Source organism: Pholcus phalangioides, unplaced genomic scaffold (assembly GCF_987345545.1).
Source record: "Pholcus phalangioides strain wild (caught in Gottingen) unplaced genomic scaffold, Ppha-v1.0 ptg000007l_1, whole genome shotgun sequence".
In the NCBI taxonomy this organism is placed as follows: Eukaryota; Metazoa; Arthropoda; class Arachnida; order Araneae; family Pholcidae; genus Pholcus; species Pholcus phalangioides.
In genome coordinates, this window is record NW_028301600.1 from 59,273,316 (window position 1) to 59,292,733 (window position 19,418).

Below are 19,418 nucleotides of genomic sequence, written 5' to 3' on the forward strand. Positions count from 1 at the left end.
AGAAAATCTGCTATGGCAACTTCTTAGACATCAAGTAAAATTTTTCTTGTTTTTGATGAGATAAAGTAATTTTGAATTAATTCATTGTTTATGATCTTTTTTATTCGTGTGGGTCAGTTTGATTCAAGTGGAATGATTGTTAACTACAGTGTCTAATTGAAAAATAAATTGATGTAAATTAAAGTCTGGATATATCGAAACAAAAAATCAAATTTGTAGTTAAAGAGCTGTTGTTGGAAATCAATGTTGTTGAATTTAAGTTCGAATACTGTAGGAATATTTTCTTAAATAGGCAAGTGATCAGTTAATTGTTAAAAATATATTTGTATGTTTAAAAATAATATTCACATAATATTTGAAAAACAGAAAAACGCAATGTATTTACGAACTACGATTTAGTGCTACGACGCAGTTTCCATAAAAAAGAAATAGATTTGAAAATTTTTCTTTAACGATAATTATTTAATAAATTTAAAAATTATTACCAGAATATTTTTTTTTAAATGAGTAGTATGTGAAATGCCTACTGGGGATTATAAATGGTCAGGGCTGGATCCAAATCTCAAAACATTTACATGTCCAACTTAAAATTATACATGTCCGGTCAAATTATTACATGCCCCCCCGAGAATGTCAGACAACAGATTTTTCCTGCCCCTTACGTATTCAAGCAATGAATTTTTCCAATTACGAAAAATATACACGTTCCTTCACATGCATTTCTGTGAAAATCACGTCGTCTTACTGTGAATAGTTTGCAAATTATTGATATTTAAAATTTTCTGCGGGAATTTTTTTATCCTCCGGTATATATATGTTTCCCTACATAAAATATAAATATATTAGTACAGTAGAAGTCCAGCATAACGACAGTTCACCATCAGAGGAAAAATTGCCGTTATAATGGACTTCTCGTTAAAAACTAATCTTAGTTTTCACTGTAGAAACGTATAAATGGGGAAAAGGCAACCTAGATAAATTGACCTTTCTTTTACCTTTTTTTGTTAAACTATTTTTTCTGAAATATGCATCTAGAGTTAGCTGCTTATGCATACACAATGTTGATTATATAACAAAATTTTGCAATTTATGAAATGAAGCAGTTTCTGCAACTGGAGTATTCGTTGCACTATAAAAATGCCGAATAACAATTAAAGCAGAGGAAATGATTAAGACCTGTTTGCCCTGTGTCTCGTTATGGGAGATTCTAAGAAAAGAAGGGGAAGGATTTTTTTTAAGGGAAGTGACAAGGATGTCAAAACCAGAGATCGTGCTCCACCTGCCCAACCAACATACCTACAGATAAAATTATATATTTTTTCCCATCTTCTATATAGATAATAAGAAGATAAGATACAGCATGTTGTCTTATCTATGTGGGAGTACTGACATGCCCCGTTTATGAACATCTATGAATAGAGTGAAGAGATAAGAAAAATGCCACTCGTTCTAGTTCATTTTATGTACAATTCTTAGAGAAAGGAAAAGGAAAACATACTTTTTTTCGAGGAGTTGTTATAGTGAATGAGTTCTGATTTTCATTAATAAATAACTCGCTATAAGCGAATATTTTTTTGTACCTTTAACATTAGCTCTTTGACAGTTACTTGTGAATTACTCGTAATAGCAAGATTCTTGTTATAAGCCGCACGCGTTATGGACTTTGACTGTATAAAGGGTATCCCGTAAGTGCTAATGCGGCCTTTATCTCATCAACCGTCCATCGTAGAAGTATGATTTCAAATTAAAAAATGCTCAAAAAGTATTCAAAAATTCCCGGCACCGGTTTTGAGATTGAAGATACAGTGTGAAGATACAAAATAAACAATCAAAAATTTTATACGATCCTTTTGTCTTCTAAATTCCAATTATAGAAAGTTGTTGTCCTGTATCTCATGAGGCAAACAAAAAATTCCATGTTTCTGTAATATTCGCTAAGCGTGATAAAGTGAATCTCGCATACGCTGGATATATTTGCAACGTATTTTTTGAAATATGTTTATTCCAAAAAATTCTTTCTTTCTTTTTTTTTCATAGCCAATGCTCTCTTTTGAGCATTGGCTATGAACAACAGTAGAACACAACAACCTAAATGCCCAACTTTGATAGATACGAAGGTAACAAACATTTCTGTGCAATATTCGCTAAGATATTTGAATTCAAAAATCGGAGAAAAGTTATGAAAGAACAGCAAAAACTAACGGAAAACGCTCCTTTCGCCCATTCATGCTGTTATTTCCCAACTTTCCTCCGATTTTCGAATTCGAATATCTCAGCGCATATTGCACTTAGAAACTTGAAAATTCTTTTTTTGGCTTCAGGAGAGAGGGAAACAACTTCCCAATTGAAAGTTAGAGGACAGGGGGATCGTATAAAAATTTAGATTTTTTTGATATTGTTACACACTGTATTTTTACTATTAAAACTGGTACAGAGTAATTTTAAACGGCTTTTACGCATTTTTAAATTAAAATTATATCTCTACGACGGACGGTAGATGGGATAAAGACCGCATTAGCACTTACAGGACACCCTGTACATAAAAATTCCTCTGCGTTTTAAATCCACTAAAAGTGGAAAAATATAGGTTTCATTCAACGGTAAAACATGTTCAACAAGTTACGTCATGACTGTCCATCGCAGATGTCTCAACTACTTGCACACGCAATTCTAGTAAAGCAATCAAAATATATATAGAAATGTCAAATGAATTCGAAAAACACACAGTCTGATACACTTATAATCTCTTCGTAAAAATATCCTGAGTTCATGCATGAACAACCAAGCGGTTAATGTCGATCAGGATTGTATGATGAAAAAAAAAATTGTTCTGAAAAAATTTTAGCAATATATATAGATTCAATACATACACATTCAGTATGTATTGTAATTTAACAAGAGGGGATTTCGACTAATAGCAATAGAATAAAAACGAAATTGTCCACAAAATGAAAATTTGATCATATAGTTAAAGGGAAAGAATTGGACTGTATAGTTTCCACCATCAAGTTTATTATTTAGAAATGATCTATATATATATATAATAAGTATATTTTGTCACATGACGTTTTAGAAATTCTTTTCCTTAGAAAGCACTTGATATACAATGTATATGCTGCGATGAATGTGATAAATTAGGTTATTATGCATAATCACCGAACATTTTGGTAAGTTTGATAAATTTCCTTAAATTTATTTTTTTTATCATTTTTACCGGCGATTATGCATAGTACCCACGCGTCGTCAGTAAATTTGATAAGTAGTAAAAAAATTTTCGCTTTTACCTGATTTTTTTAGATATTCGTATAAATATAAAATTTGGCTGCGATAGATCTGAAATTGTAGATTTGTATAGAGAACATACAGACAGAAAATCAATTTTATATATATATAGATTTTATAAAGTTTTTTTTAATTCTTTCAGTAAAAAAAGTATAAACTACATGTTACAGCAAATGTGATATATGCGACCGGTTATTATGCATAGTACCCAAGCATCGTTGGTAAATTTAATAAGTACTAAAAATGTATCACTTTTCCCAGTGGTTATGCATAATACCCAAGCGTCGCGTCATTGTTAAACGTGATAAATCGTACTATATGATATACTATACATGATATTTCATACATGTGTTGTATCATTATATCGGGGTACGATCGTAAAATCTAATGTCATTATATCGGGACACGATCGTAAAATCTAATGTCATTATATCGGGACACGATCGTAAAATCTAATGTCATTATATCGGGACACGATCGTAAAATCTAATGTCATTATATCGGGACACGATCGTAAAATCTAATGTCATTATATCGGGACACGATCGTAAAATCGGACACGATCGTAAAATCTAATGTCATTATATCGGGACACGATCATAAAATTTGTTATCATTATATCGGGCCCGACTTATTCATCACACATACTAGACTTATTTGTGATTTTTTTCATATATATCAAATTCACCTATTATACCAGGTATTATGCATAATCACTGATAAAGGCGATAATTTTCAAGTATTTATCAAATTTACAAACGACACTTGGTCACGCCAAAAATTTTTTTTAGTATTTATCAAATGTATTGTATCATTGTATCGGGGTCCGACTCATACCATCACACATATTAGACTCATTTGGAATTTTTTTCAAATTTATCAAATTCACCAATTACAATAGAGTATTATGCATAATCGTTGGTGAATTGATAATGTTTTCAATATTTATCAAATTTACCAACGACGCTTGAGTATTATGGATAATAGTAGTAGTGAATTGTGCGTTTCTGGGCCGTAGAAGCTCCTATGTGATAGTTCTAAAAGTGATAGTTCTTTTAGTATTCATCAATTTACCAACGATGTTTGAATATCATGCATATTCGCCGGTAAAATTGATAAATTTATCAAACTTACCAAGACGATTGGTAAACCAATCAAGACCCTTTTCGTCAAGTTCAATTAGTTATTCAGTTTTTTTTTTGTTTTGTTTTAGTGGGACAATGACACCCGGGCGTGGAGTGGCTTTGTCTTTTAGGTAAAAATCTTAATCTTTTTCAAGAAATACCCCCTTTGAGACAAAGAAACCCTATTATTACACTACAATTTGTTTACAAATAATATTGATAACTGAACAGGTGCTGCCATCTGGGCACACCGAATTTCGACTAGTTTTGTGTCACACATTAAGGACTTGGATGCCCTCTGTCAAATGGGTCCTTTTTATTAATTGCCAACATGTTTAACAGACAGCGCTAATTTGAAACTTTCCATCAGACAGGACAAAGTCACCTCGGAGTGGACCATGTTATCCGAAAATATAACTTTGAAGAATAATTTCACTCCTCTAAAATTTTAAGGGTATTTCCATAAAAAGAGGGGTGTTTTTTATTTATCAGTGAAGAATAGCTCTATTAAAAAAATTACCTAGAATTTGAAGGCGTATTTTCACTCCTCAACGAAATTTGGAGGGGTAAAATTGAATTTCGATGCATGTTCGTCAATACATCTAAGTATGTATTGGCGAACAGTGGACAATCTCACCCCGGTCGACGGTATGAAAATTGGCCTAGAAATACGCGTTGAGATATTGCGTGATCCCATGGAGGTAAAGTCACGACGATTCCGTTCTCTAATTCATGCTAAAGGTAGGATCATTTTAAGAGTATCATGGGTCCCTGGGGATAGTGACTTTCCCGAGGCCCTACCTGGCAAATTCACATGGTTTCTTACTCTCGAAAATTTGCAGATCTCATTTTTATGAGGCCCATGTGTTAAGACGGCACTGGCTAAAGGGTTCAAAACAGTATTAATGTATTTTTGGCCAGGAGTGTAAGTTAAAAATGAGTGGAAAAACTTTAAATGTATTGAAGCATAAAAATAATCCTGTTAAACGTCAATAAATGTCAGGTTACGATAGGAAAAAATAAACTAAAATATATTATAACTTTAACCAACTATGAACCAGATGGTATCGAAAAACGTCTTTTTTTATTTCTTAGCAGCAGGAAAAAAATCAAGTATGTCAATGGCCGTGAAAAATATTGGTTATATCTATTATATACACTGATAGTTTATGATGCTTCTCCATGACAACACTTTAGCACTATAGCAGAACAGAAGAAAGAAATGAGAAATTGACCCTCTATTTTATGACAGGGTAATAGTTAAGGTGAATAAAATAAGCGAAAGGCACAAACGGTCAAAGCAAGGAAAATCTACAAGTGTGCACGATTGATCTTTATGATATATTCCAATATATTCAATTTATTTAGTCCAGTGTTTTCGAAAGTGGGCAATATGGAATACTCCAGGGGAGAGGTAGAAGCTATGGGTATAATATAAGGATACCTTGAGTTGGCTTAGGGAAGGGGGAATGAGAAAAAAAATGCTGAAGAAGGGACGGGAAGTTTGGGAAACTCAGTTTTAGTCCTACTGAGACCATTTTACGAATACAGATGAGCTAATGCAACGCAGCTCTTACATTTTTAAAACTAATTACTAAAGGGTACTCAAACACATCCACTGACGAACTAAAATTTGAATGATGCATCTGTGAGGTTTTGCCAAACAGCCGACTACGAAACGACTTTACTCAAACTTATTCATTCATTATTATTCAGTAGAATTTCACGCTTGTATAACAGTAAACATCGATTTTTATATATTTATTTTATTTTTTTATAAAAACACCTTTTTTGTGATTATAAAACAATCTTTTTTGTTTATATGACGCTTAAAATTGAAGTTACATCCAATTTAGTGCTGCGTTTTTACATACAAATAATCTGCGAATGTGTTTTACGAAGAATGCTATTTTTGATATTTTACTTGGGTTTGAAACTTGATTTATAAAAATTTACTTATTGTATCATTCATTCTAGTAACATTTTATAAAAAAGTAACAAGGAAGGTAGTCAGATACCTTAACTCTTAAATGTTCAATTTTTTTTTCCCGAGCTGATAGTTTTTCATAGTTAATGAAAGCCTGAAAAATAATTAAAAAAAACCTGTCTGGAATTGTACTGCTCTTACAGGGCCTTAAAGAGGCCGTATAGAGCCTCAATAATCACCCATAAAATAAATGTACTGAAGTGATATTGCATTCCAAATATATATAACTACCTTCTTTGTGATTCAAACTATATTAAGGAAAAAATTCGAGTTGCAAACTTCAAGTTGAAAAAAAAAGAGAAAGAGAGGAACGCAAACAAAACATTTCAACAAATTAACGAAATTACAGACACATGCTCTTCAACAAAAAAAAAGAGTTTTTGTTAATTGGGACATTTACCAGCAAATTCAAGATATAAAATGGAAAGAAAATGACCTCAGCTTCTGTGCAAAGTCGATTCTAAATTTTATATATGCAAAGCTACACATTAAGTGTTGAAGTGACCATTTTTCGTCGAAACATATATGAGTTTAGAATAATAAATACCAGAAAACACGGATATCGCTAATTGTATCCCAAATTTTTATCATTTGTGTCCGAAACTGTTGAAATATGCTTACCGTCCTTAAAATTCGACGATCAAGTTCCCTGGGAGAATGCGCACACATAAAATTACCTGATAGACGTATACGGTAAATATTGTCCCTCAATGTGACATTAGTTCTGTGACAGCTTGATGTTGAATTGTGAGGCCTCACTTTATATACTCTATTTATATATGTATTCGTAATAGTAAAGTTATACAAACTACCAATATCTACGATTTCAGAACTAAAATAAGCGCCATTGAAATTCGGGACAGTAAAAAAAAAGCGAAAAATACGGGAAAGTCTCTTGTAAAATACGTGTAATATGGTCATCCCACCCATATTCCGAAGAAACCGAAAAGGTCTGTTTATTATTTATCATTTCATTTATTCTTATGATTCAACATCTCAGAAAGCTGGCTCTTTTTTCTTTTTTTTTTCAACTCTGCCTCGATAACATTGTTTCGAAAGGTGGTCCACGGAACAAAGAAAACAGAATAACAATAAAAGAAGAAATTATAAAATTATGACACGACACGGGGTCCTTGATTCCCTCTTTGTTCAATGGCCCTTCGTGTATGCGCTGATTGAAAAACACTGCATTTAAAAATTCCCGTTGCATTTACGGAAAGCTTTACTCTCGTTACACAAGAATGACTTGTAATACAATTTTAATATAAAATGTTTTGCCTTGGTGACCTCCCTCGTGTTTCCAATTTTTTGTTTAGAGTGAGTACTATTACTAAACGTACCGGTCACAGGTAAGATTCACCACTCGGATGTTATTATGCGGTGCTAAGGAAGGCAACTGGCAAGCGGTTGAACTTCCTATTGTACATCCACCACCAGTCATTCGAGAAATAGAAAAAGGTCAAATAGGAAATAGGGTTTTTGCTTTCATCCAAAACAATTACGTTGAGTATTGAATATCATCTGGTTTTTTTCCTCTCTCGTATTTCATCTATTTTTAAACAGCAAATTTGCCTAAAAAGTATGCGATAGAATATCTGATTTCATTTATTGAGGCACAAATCGTTTTTATGCTGTCTAACTGGCACACGCAACATCATTGAGATCACGTAATACAGATACAGTAGTAATAAGCTCGTAATCTGTGAGAGGGTACATTTGCGAAAAAGAAAAGCGTAATGATAATGATTAGGGAACATCATGGCAAATAGGTATGACTCAGCAGCTGGCAAAAGTATTTTAGATCTTGTAACATTTACGACAAATGTATCAAGATAAAACACATTTGCCCAGTACGTGTTCGAATTTTTTGATGTCGGAGAAAGGAAAAATTAGGCAAAAAACCACTTTGATTTAAAATTGGGTTTATTCTTGAGTGATATATAGAAAGATTCTGCTTCCGTTTGAGCATTACAATAATAATAATCGTTTTAACCATAAGTTTAATTTCAATTTCTTTATAATCATCTTGAAATTTTATCATCTCATAAAATCATTATATAACTTCAAGGGAAACTTCTCCACTTGTAACACTACACTTGCATTGCCATAACAACATAAATTATTGACGTGGTGTTTATCATTAGTCCAATGTTTTAAAAAACGTATGAAAAACTCATTCCATATGGTTTTTCTATGCATTCGATAATTTGTAAAGTGATAAGACCCAAACACACACGCGGAATCAAATTTTTCTAGTTACATGAGGTGCGACCATAATGCATTTTACATATAGAAATTTTTACATTTTACAAATAGAAACAATTTGAGGTAAGATATTCATTAGTGATACAGAAATAGAAATATGCGGATGCTAACAAATGCCTTGGTTTACGAATTTTTTGACTAACGAAGATTTTTTCGTGATTTTTCTGCCTCGGCTAACGAACATTTTCGTTGATATGGATACACGTCCTAATATGAATCAGCGGCGTCGTGAGTTGAATTTTCACGCCAATCATCATCAGAATCACTCTTACTCGAGCCGATTAACTTAGGTCCATCTCGAAATCTTTTTCTAGATGTACCTCCACTTCTTTCTGTAATTTTTTGAAACATTCCGTGTAAAATGAAAGATTCAGCTAATAAAAAAAATACATTGAAAAAAGGAGCGCATGTTTTCAGAGCTTCTTTCTGTTCAAGACTCTTGGCATTAAACTAAACAGTCTGGACATTCTAGGAGCTTATCAGACTAGGAATGTGTGCACTGCTAATTTTAGCCTTAAGGCAGGGATTGCACTACAAACGTTTGATAAAAGATCTTTTACAAAACTTGAAAAAAAAATAACCAATAATCTTTTTGAATACATTCGCTCGAATGTAACCGATACCACGCTTATTAGTTGCATTTTTCAAGTTTTATAAAAGAACTTTTCTAAAATTTTCACAATGTAATCTCGGCCTTAAGTCAGTTTTTGTCTTTTTTATAGCATTCCTCGGTATTTTAAAAAAGTTATCTTTAAATTTTGGGCAGAACCTGGAACGAATCAAACGATTTTCTTTAGAGAAACCTATGGGAAATCCCGTTTTATCTTACGAAGGTTTCTGCCACTGAACGTGATTTCGGAAGGAATAATCTTTGTTAGCCGAGGTATTTCTGTATTTGCATTTGGCAAATGGCTATCGTTTTCACAATTTTTCTAAAAGGCATAAAGGGATTTTATATAGGTCCACCATATTTATATTCGTAAAAATTCTTACCACTATATGTATAAAAATATAAAATAAAATTTATATAAAACGAATGAATGTCACAAATAATAATTTTTTTAAATTACATTAATGTTATTCTTTAATGTTTGTTACCTTCGTATCTATCAAAGTTGGGCATTTAGGTTGTTGTGTTCTACTGTTGTTCATAGCCAATGCTCAAAAGAGAGCATTGGCTATGAAAAAAAAAGAAAGAAAGAATTTTTTGGAATAAACATATTTCAAAAAATACGTTGCAAATATATCCAGCGTATGCGAGATTCACTTTATCACGCAATTTCGTTATACGAAAATATTGATTATGAAATCAATAGAAAACTTCACTCCCTCTTTAGCTTTTATTTTTGATTACATGAAACAAAACTGCTCACGAGTTTATTGGTGTTTTTTTTTTTTTAATTTATTTTATCGACATTTTTAGGTCGTCCTCGAGTGCCGAGAATGACAGCGACCTCGGCGGCCGCTGGTAGCCTTCCTCCAGTCAGGACTACGTGCCACGTACCTTTGTCGTTAATGTCTTCGATCAGCGAGGAAACCATCGCTCTTTGGTTGAAACTCGGTGCACTCGAAAAGCTGGAACAAGCCGTTCTCGACGGCTACGGTGACCAGCTTTGCGGTAAGACTTCAAGGATACCGCAAGTCAATAAGTTCTTGAGACAAGTCCCGCTATTCCAGGTGAGTCAATAAAGTAACACTTTTCAACTTTTGTCCTGGTATCCACAGAATGCTTTTTGCTTTTATGAACATAGCCATTCGCTATATTTTCATTCTAATTTTTGCTATGTTATAGCTCAGGAGGGAGGGAGGGGGGGGGGGGGTCCTTAGCTTTCTCAATGTTTGACAAAGTGCTAATCAAAAAATACTGCAATAAAGGAAGGTTCGTAAATAAGCATTTTTAGACGTGAAACAGTACAGCGCAGTCATCAATTCATATATTTAAAGTTCACCTGCCTAGAAATACTGCTATATTATATATTTTTAAATTGTGTACACTAATTTTGCGGAAAATTTTCTAACAGACGTAGTTGTGAGTTAGTTTTAGGTAACTGTTTCGGATACACACAATATATTAGAGAATTTTTGAAGCTACAATCAAAAATTATGACATTTCCTGAAAAATAGAGAGTTCTGCTATATCGGTTATTATTTCAGTGAAATTCTTTGTATGAACAATGATTTTCTTGTATCCGGAGTGGAAAAATATTGATATGTGTAATTTAAAATACATATAAGAGAGAAATGCTGTAACACGTTAAAATTATTAATACTTACTTTCCAATCTGTATGTCGATCTCAGTATTTTGTCACCGTTAAGGACTATTTATTTATAAATTCTTTGTTGTGTGCAGAAGTTATTTTGATTTTTTTTCAAAAATGCCTGAATTTTTGAACCCATCCGTAATTGCACCGACTTTCGGAATCGGGAAAACCTGCCGCACTATGTTCATACCCAAATGTCAACCGGATCTACCTCGGTTAAGACCTTACAGAATTTTAGCATTAAATGAAATAAATGAAGCTATAAATGGTGTTAATGACGTTTGTGCAAAATTTATTTTTATTTTTTGTAGTGTAATAAAACAATCAAATGAATATAGTTATAGTATAAAGTTACATGACATACTGTAACGTATTTACAGTTTCCAACATTTCGAAGATTACGCACAGTACTTTGAAAAATATTCTTTCAATGTCTTTTGTTGTCAAGCATTCTTAAATGTTTCAGGGAGCACCATGGTGATCGCGAGCAACAGACTCGAGACTTATGTCTAGTCAAGAGTTATTAAACTTATTTTTTCTGATCTAATACTTCTCGAAAAAAATAAATTCCTCTCGCTCTCCCTAGCTAAGAAAATTCATAAGATATCATGTTGTATCTGTAGCTTCTGATGTACCCCTGATTCCGTTTCATCAATCTCTAAAAGGCAATATCGCCCATTTTGGGAAACAATGGTTGGAGCAAACAAACAATTCGGAACCAGTGGAGCTGTTTTACATGATTGCATTCTGTGAACATCTTTGTCACGAAGTTTGGCGTTTAGCACGTCGTTTTAGTGCACCTAGTTTTTGAAATAAATTCATGAAAAGTACTTCGGTAACCCGAAACTCGGATGATCGGGGTCCTGCTGTACTTGATTCCTAACGATGTCACGTCGTTTATCTCATCCCGAAGCCGTAAATTATAGAAAATACCGGCGAAAATTATAAAATTTGATCAATGAACGAGAACCTACGTACAGTTATGGTTTCAGTACGAAGTCACAGGAATACAACGGATGAAAGTTTTTCCTATAGTCTGCTCTCGAGTGACAGTGCTAAATTAAAATATTGATAGATAATATTTTAATGCATATTTTGCATTAACCCGTACCAAAATATTGACCGAGATTTCAGTAATATCTCCGAAACATGAAATATTTATTTGCATATTGAATGAATATAAGAAATTTTTTAGTTTTTTTGATGAAAATAATCTCATTCTCATTTTCACGCATTTTCTCGTAATGATGAATAATTAAGTTTGAGAATCCACCAGATGTACTTCTCTCGTGACCTGTTTATGTGGATAGCTTTTTTTTCCCCAAATGGATATAATTAAAAAAAATTCTGTTTTCTATAATAAATATATTTTCTTCTGTTCTTTAATTTAAACAATACCCCTTTTTCCTGAAAGATTATTTTCCTGAATAATTTGCATGTGAGTGCGAGATATTAACTTTTGTAAGACCCGACAGGATTTTGAAAACATTCAGTGCCGTAGACATACAATTAATTATCTCCTATTTGATACGCCATGAATAAAATTTTGTTCGCTATTTTCTGGTTAGTTTATATCATGATATTTTTGAATTTTTCACGAAATTTCTTTTTTAATATTTGTTTTCGTGTGAGCCAAAAAAAAACAAAACTACAAACTGCGGTCCTATTTTTTTAAATTCATATAGTTCTTTTGATAATTACTTGTGTATATGTATATCGCACTGAGGTATCCAACTACGTTTAAAACGTCGTTTTGAAAGAAAATATTGATTTATTTTTTATTTTCATTTTTTAAGAAAGCCCTATTTCTTGTAATTACAAAATCAGCCTTGTTTTTTTTTTTGTATGACGCTTAAAACTGAAGTTACGTCTACTTTAGTGTTGCATTTTTACATCTGTGAATAAGTCACCGAATCAAGTAATCAATGAATAAAAACTTTAAACGTGTTTTACGAAGAATGCTATTTTTTCAACATTTTACTTGCGTGGAGTTTGAAACATGATTTCTTAAAATCTATTGACTGTGTCATTACAAAACTTTATGATATTTTGTCATATATTGTTATGGTTATGAACCAAAATCTATGAGGTATATCACATGTATTTGTCTAAAATTACAGTGTTTCATACACGATATATAAAATGAAATTTCAAAAAATGCACACGTTCTTCAACAGATTTGGGTGAAACTTATGAGTATACCATACAATCCTTAAAATTTTGGTTCTCTCATAACCTGTATTGTTACTAGCTGAATGTACTGTGAAAATAACAAAACATTTCATTCATAGAATTTTTTGCACAATCGCGTTTCATATAGTACATGAATTTTGCTTAGAATTTGACATAAAAATGACTTTTTCATAGAAAATGACATAAGTAGTTCAAAATGTATTATTTTTTTTCACCATTTTGAGACTCTTTTTATCAAAAAATGTTATTAAAGTTCACTCCAGTACCATTTTATAGAAAACTGCTAAGAAAGGTACTCGGATACCTTAAACTATGAATGTGGAAGCATCAAATTTGGAATTATTTATACAGTATTTCACTATTTTTTCATAAAAATTCTATTATACAAAGTGATTCAGGAAATATGGAAAAAACTCTTTAAGAGGTGATAGTACACACCAATACAAACAAGTCATCAAAGAATGCATATTGTAACATGATACGCAAACGTTCTAGTGCGCTTCGAAAAAGCCGCTCCACAAACGTTAAAACGGCATTCCTGTTGAAATTTATGGGTTTATTGAAGGACACCATGCATGCAAATGTAACCTGGGAAGAAGAAGAAACCGTATGCAAATCTGCGTCACAGTGAATAAAACGCGCGGACTCAGTATTACTATAGTGCGCCATTATCCCGTACGTTACAACTTTTAGAATGGTTGCACGCAGGAATAACTTCACAGGGCTGGCATCCGCTCCTTCTATTCACTGTGACGCAGATTTGCATACGGTTTCTTCTTCTTCCCCAGGTTACATTTGCATGCATGGTGTCCTTTTTTCTCTCGATAAACTTCAACAGGAATGCCGTTTTAACGTTTGCGAAGCGGCCGTTTTGAAACGCGCTGTGCGCTACAGGCGCACCCTTTTGCACGTTTGCATTTCATGTTAGACCATGCGTTCTTTGATAACAATTGTTTGTATTGGTGTGTACTATCACCTCTTAAAGTTTTTCCCATCTTTTCTGAATCACCCTGTACTATTTGTTGGATTTATTGGTGTATGTATTCAATAGGTCACATGTTCCATCACTAGTTACGTAGTTACGTTAAAAGTTATTCGCGCATATCATCCAAAGCACAGTCGCATAATTTTTATTTCAGGTACAAGGTAGTTATAAATTAACTGACACTACTTAGACATATGTAACACCCATTCGGGTGGAGGTATTTTAATGAAATTTGGTATATATATGACCAAATATAGGGACCATGAGGAAAAGAAAGATTTAATAAAAAATAGTTCAGTTTTTGACCAACAGGTGAAAAAAGTGACACTTTATCGCAGTTATCTGTTTTCCATGGTCCAAATAATGGGTATACCAAGTTTTAATGAAAAACGTCCACCATAACGGACGCTACATAGGTTGGGGTAATGTCAGTATAATGAAGCTGAGTAATACTAACAGTACTCCGACCTACGTAACGTCCGTTATGGTGAACGTATTTCATTGAAACTTGGTGTATACGTCATTTGGGCCATGGGAAAAAGATTAACTGCGATAAAAAAAAGTGCCACTTTTTACAGGGGATCAAAAGTTGAACTATTTTTTATTGAATCTTTCTTTTTGCAATGGTTCATATATATCCTATATACCAAGTTTCATCAAAATACCTCCATCGGAATGGGTGCTACATACGACTGAGTAGTGTCAGTTTATTTATAACCCCCCTATATAACAATACACTCCTCATTAAAGATAGAAAGTTTCCTTCGCAGAATATTTTTTGCTTTGAATGTAAATACAGCATTTTAATAAACTGATAACAGTACGTTTTGTTAGCAGAACAAGATCAAAGAGATACACAGGGCAGTCTCTCAAGGAAGACTACGAGACGTCCAACATCTTATCGATCGTAAAAAACTAGCTTTTTGTCGTGACCACACTGGTGCCACCCCTCTGCATAAAGCCGTTATCTTCGGTCACCAAGACATCATTGAATACTTGGTCGCAAGGTACGGTGGTGTCATTCACGTCCGAGACCACGTGAGTACAAAACATGACTAAATTGTTATAAATATTTAAGTATGGATAACAGTGATCTATTTGTGTAGTATTTAATTTTGGACGAATTTTCTCTCAAACCAGATGCATTTTTGGTAACAAATTTGAACGATTTGTTCAGTTCTAAACAAAAAAGTCTCTGGAATCTTTGTGTATACATTTAAGAAAATTACTTCACTACAGCTTTTTAACGCTTCAACTTTTACCGTACAGTACACCCGCCAGATACCGCAATCATCTATTTCGCATCCCTTTCACACATTTTCACAATATAATTATTCGTATGCAATGTTCTCTGATAATTATCTCCTTACTTTATTGAAAATTATTTTACAGGTAATCTAGGACAGTTTTGGTCTGTTTCACAGATTCTGACACACCTCGCGAATGCACAATGGTATTTAATGATTTAATGGGTAGTTTTTTACGCATAGCAAAACCATATTTTTCTTTCAATTTGACACCTTTCTATCTTTCCAATGATATAGCCTACTCATGATACTCATGATCAGATGACATGTATAGGGTGTTGCCTTAAAGTGGCGACAAAGTCAAAGGAGTGATATTAGTCATCAAGAGGAACAAAAATTGCCAGAGAACATGGTATCGTAAACCACGTTTGGTCGGTGAAAATCGCAAAAATACTTATGAAGGGTGTGACGTCGAGTGGGACAAAAAGGCCAGTAATAAGTAGAAAAACATTTATTTGACAGCATGATTACAGCACAGCCTGTGGTGTACAAAATAAACCACAATAGTAAGTACAAAATAAATACAAAAGAGTAAAATAAGTTACAAAAACCATTTACTTGACAGCATGATTACAATACAGCCTGTGCAGCACAGCTAATTGTCAGAAATTAGACGAAGAGAAATGATTACAGGAGTTGTTCGAAGTTGCGGCAGAGCGAAGGTCATTGCACAGCCGACAGCAACGGAGTAACGATTGTCGGACGCGCACAAAAATACCTAGTGTGCTGGCGATGTCTGCCTCAGTGACGACGATCCGTGTAATGAGGTCTCCCAGTGGCTCCACAGGCATCTGATACACGAGTAATTTGGTGTTCCCAAAAGAAGAAGTCCAAGAGATTGAGGTCTGGGGAGCGTGGAGGCTAAGCAACAGGTCCGGTGCATCCAATCCACTTTCCGGGATATGTAGCATAGAGGTGGTTGCATACCCCAATGGTGAAATGTGCTGGTGCACCATCATGCATGAACCACATGTTCTGCCGCACTGCGGCCGGTGCACTCTGCAGCAAATCTGGGAGGACTGCAGGAAAACAAGGTACGTAGCGCCATTGAGGCGTTCGGGCAGAAGGTACGGTTCCACCATATTATCTCCGAACTCCGAGGATCCTGCCCAGATGTTAACACTACGAAATCCCGAAAAGAGCGCTGATCAACGCTAACAACTTCTCGAAACTTTCAACCAGATCTCGTTTTTCTGAGGCCCCTATCCTTCCGAGAAGGACCATGTAGACAGCCTATCGCTCGGCCTGAGAACGCTGGTGGAAGTAACGCCTGCTGCCTCATCGACAGAATTATTGAGAGTTTGTCCTAGATTTTCCCCCTAGGTTCACGTGGTCCTCAAGAACTTCATCCCAGATTTGTGAATTAATTCGCAATTTTGGGGAAATTTGATCTCATGGAGACGGTTCTTACCAACCACTCTCCTGCGGCACACGATGTTTGCTCGAGGAGAAGTCTATGGGACTTTGTTCAAGTCGCAAATATCCGAACCCGGCGATAGAAAACGTGTGGTCTCTATTCTTAAAGGCTAGGATAGGAAGGTGAGGTCCTAGACCCAAAGGTTTGAGTCACAACCTGAATGGCAGCCAAGCGACCTGAATCGTTGACGTGGCAGGCGAGCACTCAAGTAGGATCAGGAGGTGGGATTTAGGTTTCGAAATTGGGTGCAGGTAGGCTCAGACCACAATGCGAAGATGAATCAAGAAAGAAAATTCAACTACCTCCGTGGGGAATCAAATCAACACGTTTCTGTGTATGTAATCATATACATTCGAACAATTCTATTAAATAAAATGCTAATTCTCTCATTAATTTTAATTCGGGGTTGTTTCATAATAGAATCAAAACGTATAAAAAAATTTACCTCATGAGAAATAATCAAGTATATTTGTTTGTTTTTCTTTCCGCAGAGAAAACAAAAATTCTATACTGTTCAGTTTATCCCGCGATTGTTCGTCTTTTTCCTGAGGAAATTTTCGCGTCTTTTTCGCTTTCAATGCATCATGGCGAGATGGTGCAGATACTTCTTCATCTGAACTTTCTGTGTGTGTGTGATTCTATTTGTTCGGAAAATGAAGCACTTGCTCTTATTGATTGATTCTAGAATATCGTGTTCTAAAAGTTCTGAAGTTACAAGATCACAGTTGATGTTCACAAATTCATCCTCGATAAAATCACCCATAGCGTTATTTATACTTTTTCCCCCATGTAATTTGAGAGGAATCTTCGGATAAATTATCGTTTTCCAAAGACTCAAAACAAAACCAACCAAATACGAAAGCAGTTCCGAATCGTAGCACTCGTGAGTTCGTGACTGACTTCCACGCAGAATCAATCATTTCAACAGCATTTAAAACAAATTTTTGCGTCCATTTGTGGACGACAAATTCACAAATTTTTTTGGTCTGTAATTTTCTGTAAAAACGTTTTCATACTTAGGAAAATTCCTTGATCCAGTGGTTGGGAAATTGCTGTTGAATTTAGGTGGTAAAAAAGCATAATTTGATTGCAGAAAGGTCAGTTATTTTTGGATAAGCGGTGCAATTTTATCCAAAATAAATAAAAATTTTCTCTTCTCACTTGAAAATTTTCTACCTAAATTTCTCAACCATTGTTCGCAAATCTCTCATGTCATCCATGCCTTTAAGTTGCCATCATAGTCCACAGGAAGAGTTTTAACATTTTTAAAGCACTGCGGGTTTTTTTTTTCCGATAACTAACGGTTTCAATTTTTCAGAACCATCTGAATATGCAGCCAAAAGAACAGGCAAACGATCTTTGTGCTTTTTACCCTCCTTCACAATTTTCGCCTTTGAAGGCAAGCGTTTGGTTAGGCAAAATTCGAAAAAATAAACCCGTCTCATCACAATTAAACACACCTGCATTTTTATACCCTTCTATCATTGGTTTGAGAATATCATTCTTCCAATTTTCAACAGTTTCTTGAGATGCAGATAGCTCTCTCCACAAACTTTCCTAAAAACAATACCATGGCGCTTTTTGAATCGGGTCGACCATCCACTGCTCGCAGTAAAATCACCTTGATTGACACTTTTGGCGAAATATTTTGCTTTCTCTTGAATTATTTATTGGTCCTGATAATGGGATTGAGTGAGATCGAACGGATTTGAACCACAAAAGAGTTGCTTCTTCTACGTCACCGAAGTCTGATTTTCTTATGCGTTTTCTGCTTGGTTCATAAGATTCAAATGCTGACAAAAGTTTTTCCTTATTTTCGGCAAATGTTGAAATAGTGTTAATCTATATTCCTTAGAGAGCGAGTTCACTCTGAATTTTACCCGATTACAGTTTTTCGTGTTTCGTTTAAAATTTTGATTTTAAAGTATTAAGTTTACGTGGAGCCATTATATTCGCGGCCGTCGATACTCACGATAAAAACGAAATGACATATTCAGCGTCTAACAGGCTTTAGCTCTTTTTATTTTACTCCTTTTCCGAGAAATCGTAACAGTGTGTTCCACCGAAAACATTCTTCCAACAGACAATATCAAAATTTCCAATAGATAAGATTTTCATCCCTATTGGATGTTGACAATATCCACACTTTTTTACCATGAAAAGAATGGAAGACCTTTTTTTAAATGCCACTAAAATTCATTCAAACATTCATTCAAACATTCATTCTTCACATCGGACGGACTCGCGATGCGAGGATCCGGGTTCGAACCCCACAGTGGTGGTCGGCTGAAGTTGGTTTTCTGTGGTTCCCAACTTCAAGGCGCAAATGCGAGCCGATCTCCCCGTTAAAAAGTCTCGCCACAGAGAGCAACAGTCCTACAACGATAAATCATTCAATCATAACACTTCACTCATAGTTAGAAAAACTTGTGGCAGATGGCAGCACTACGCATAACAAGCATTACAGAGTAACACCAAAACTTCACGTCAGGTTTCACTACACGTACACGCACATTCCCGCATGTACCGATTCATTGGGGGGTTCCGCGGGGGGCGGGGTGTATGTGGGGTGTAGTAGTAGTAGGTAGGGCCTCCA

At 34.5% G+C, this 19,418-nt stretch overlaps 1 protein-coding gene across 1 annotated transcript in view; it reads left to right on the forward strand.

The window, feature by feature from the left end:
- LOC149085560 (uncharacterized) overlaps window positions 1-19,418 on the forward strand; it is a 69,155-nt gene that overhangs the window by 12,203 nt on the left and 37,534 nt on the right. Inside the window, exons 2-3 of the mRNA XM_089233659.1 lie at window positions 10,082-10,335; window positions 14,936-15,136. Coding sequence (XP_089089785.1) covers window positions 10,102-10,335; window positions 14,936-15,136 — 435 coding nt within the window. The 5' untranslated portion in view covers window positions 10,082-10,101. The remainder of the gene's footprint in view (window positions 1-10,081; window positions 10,336-14,935; window positions 15,137-19,418) is intronic.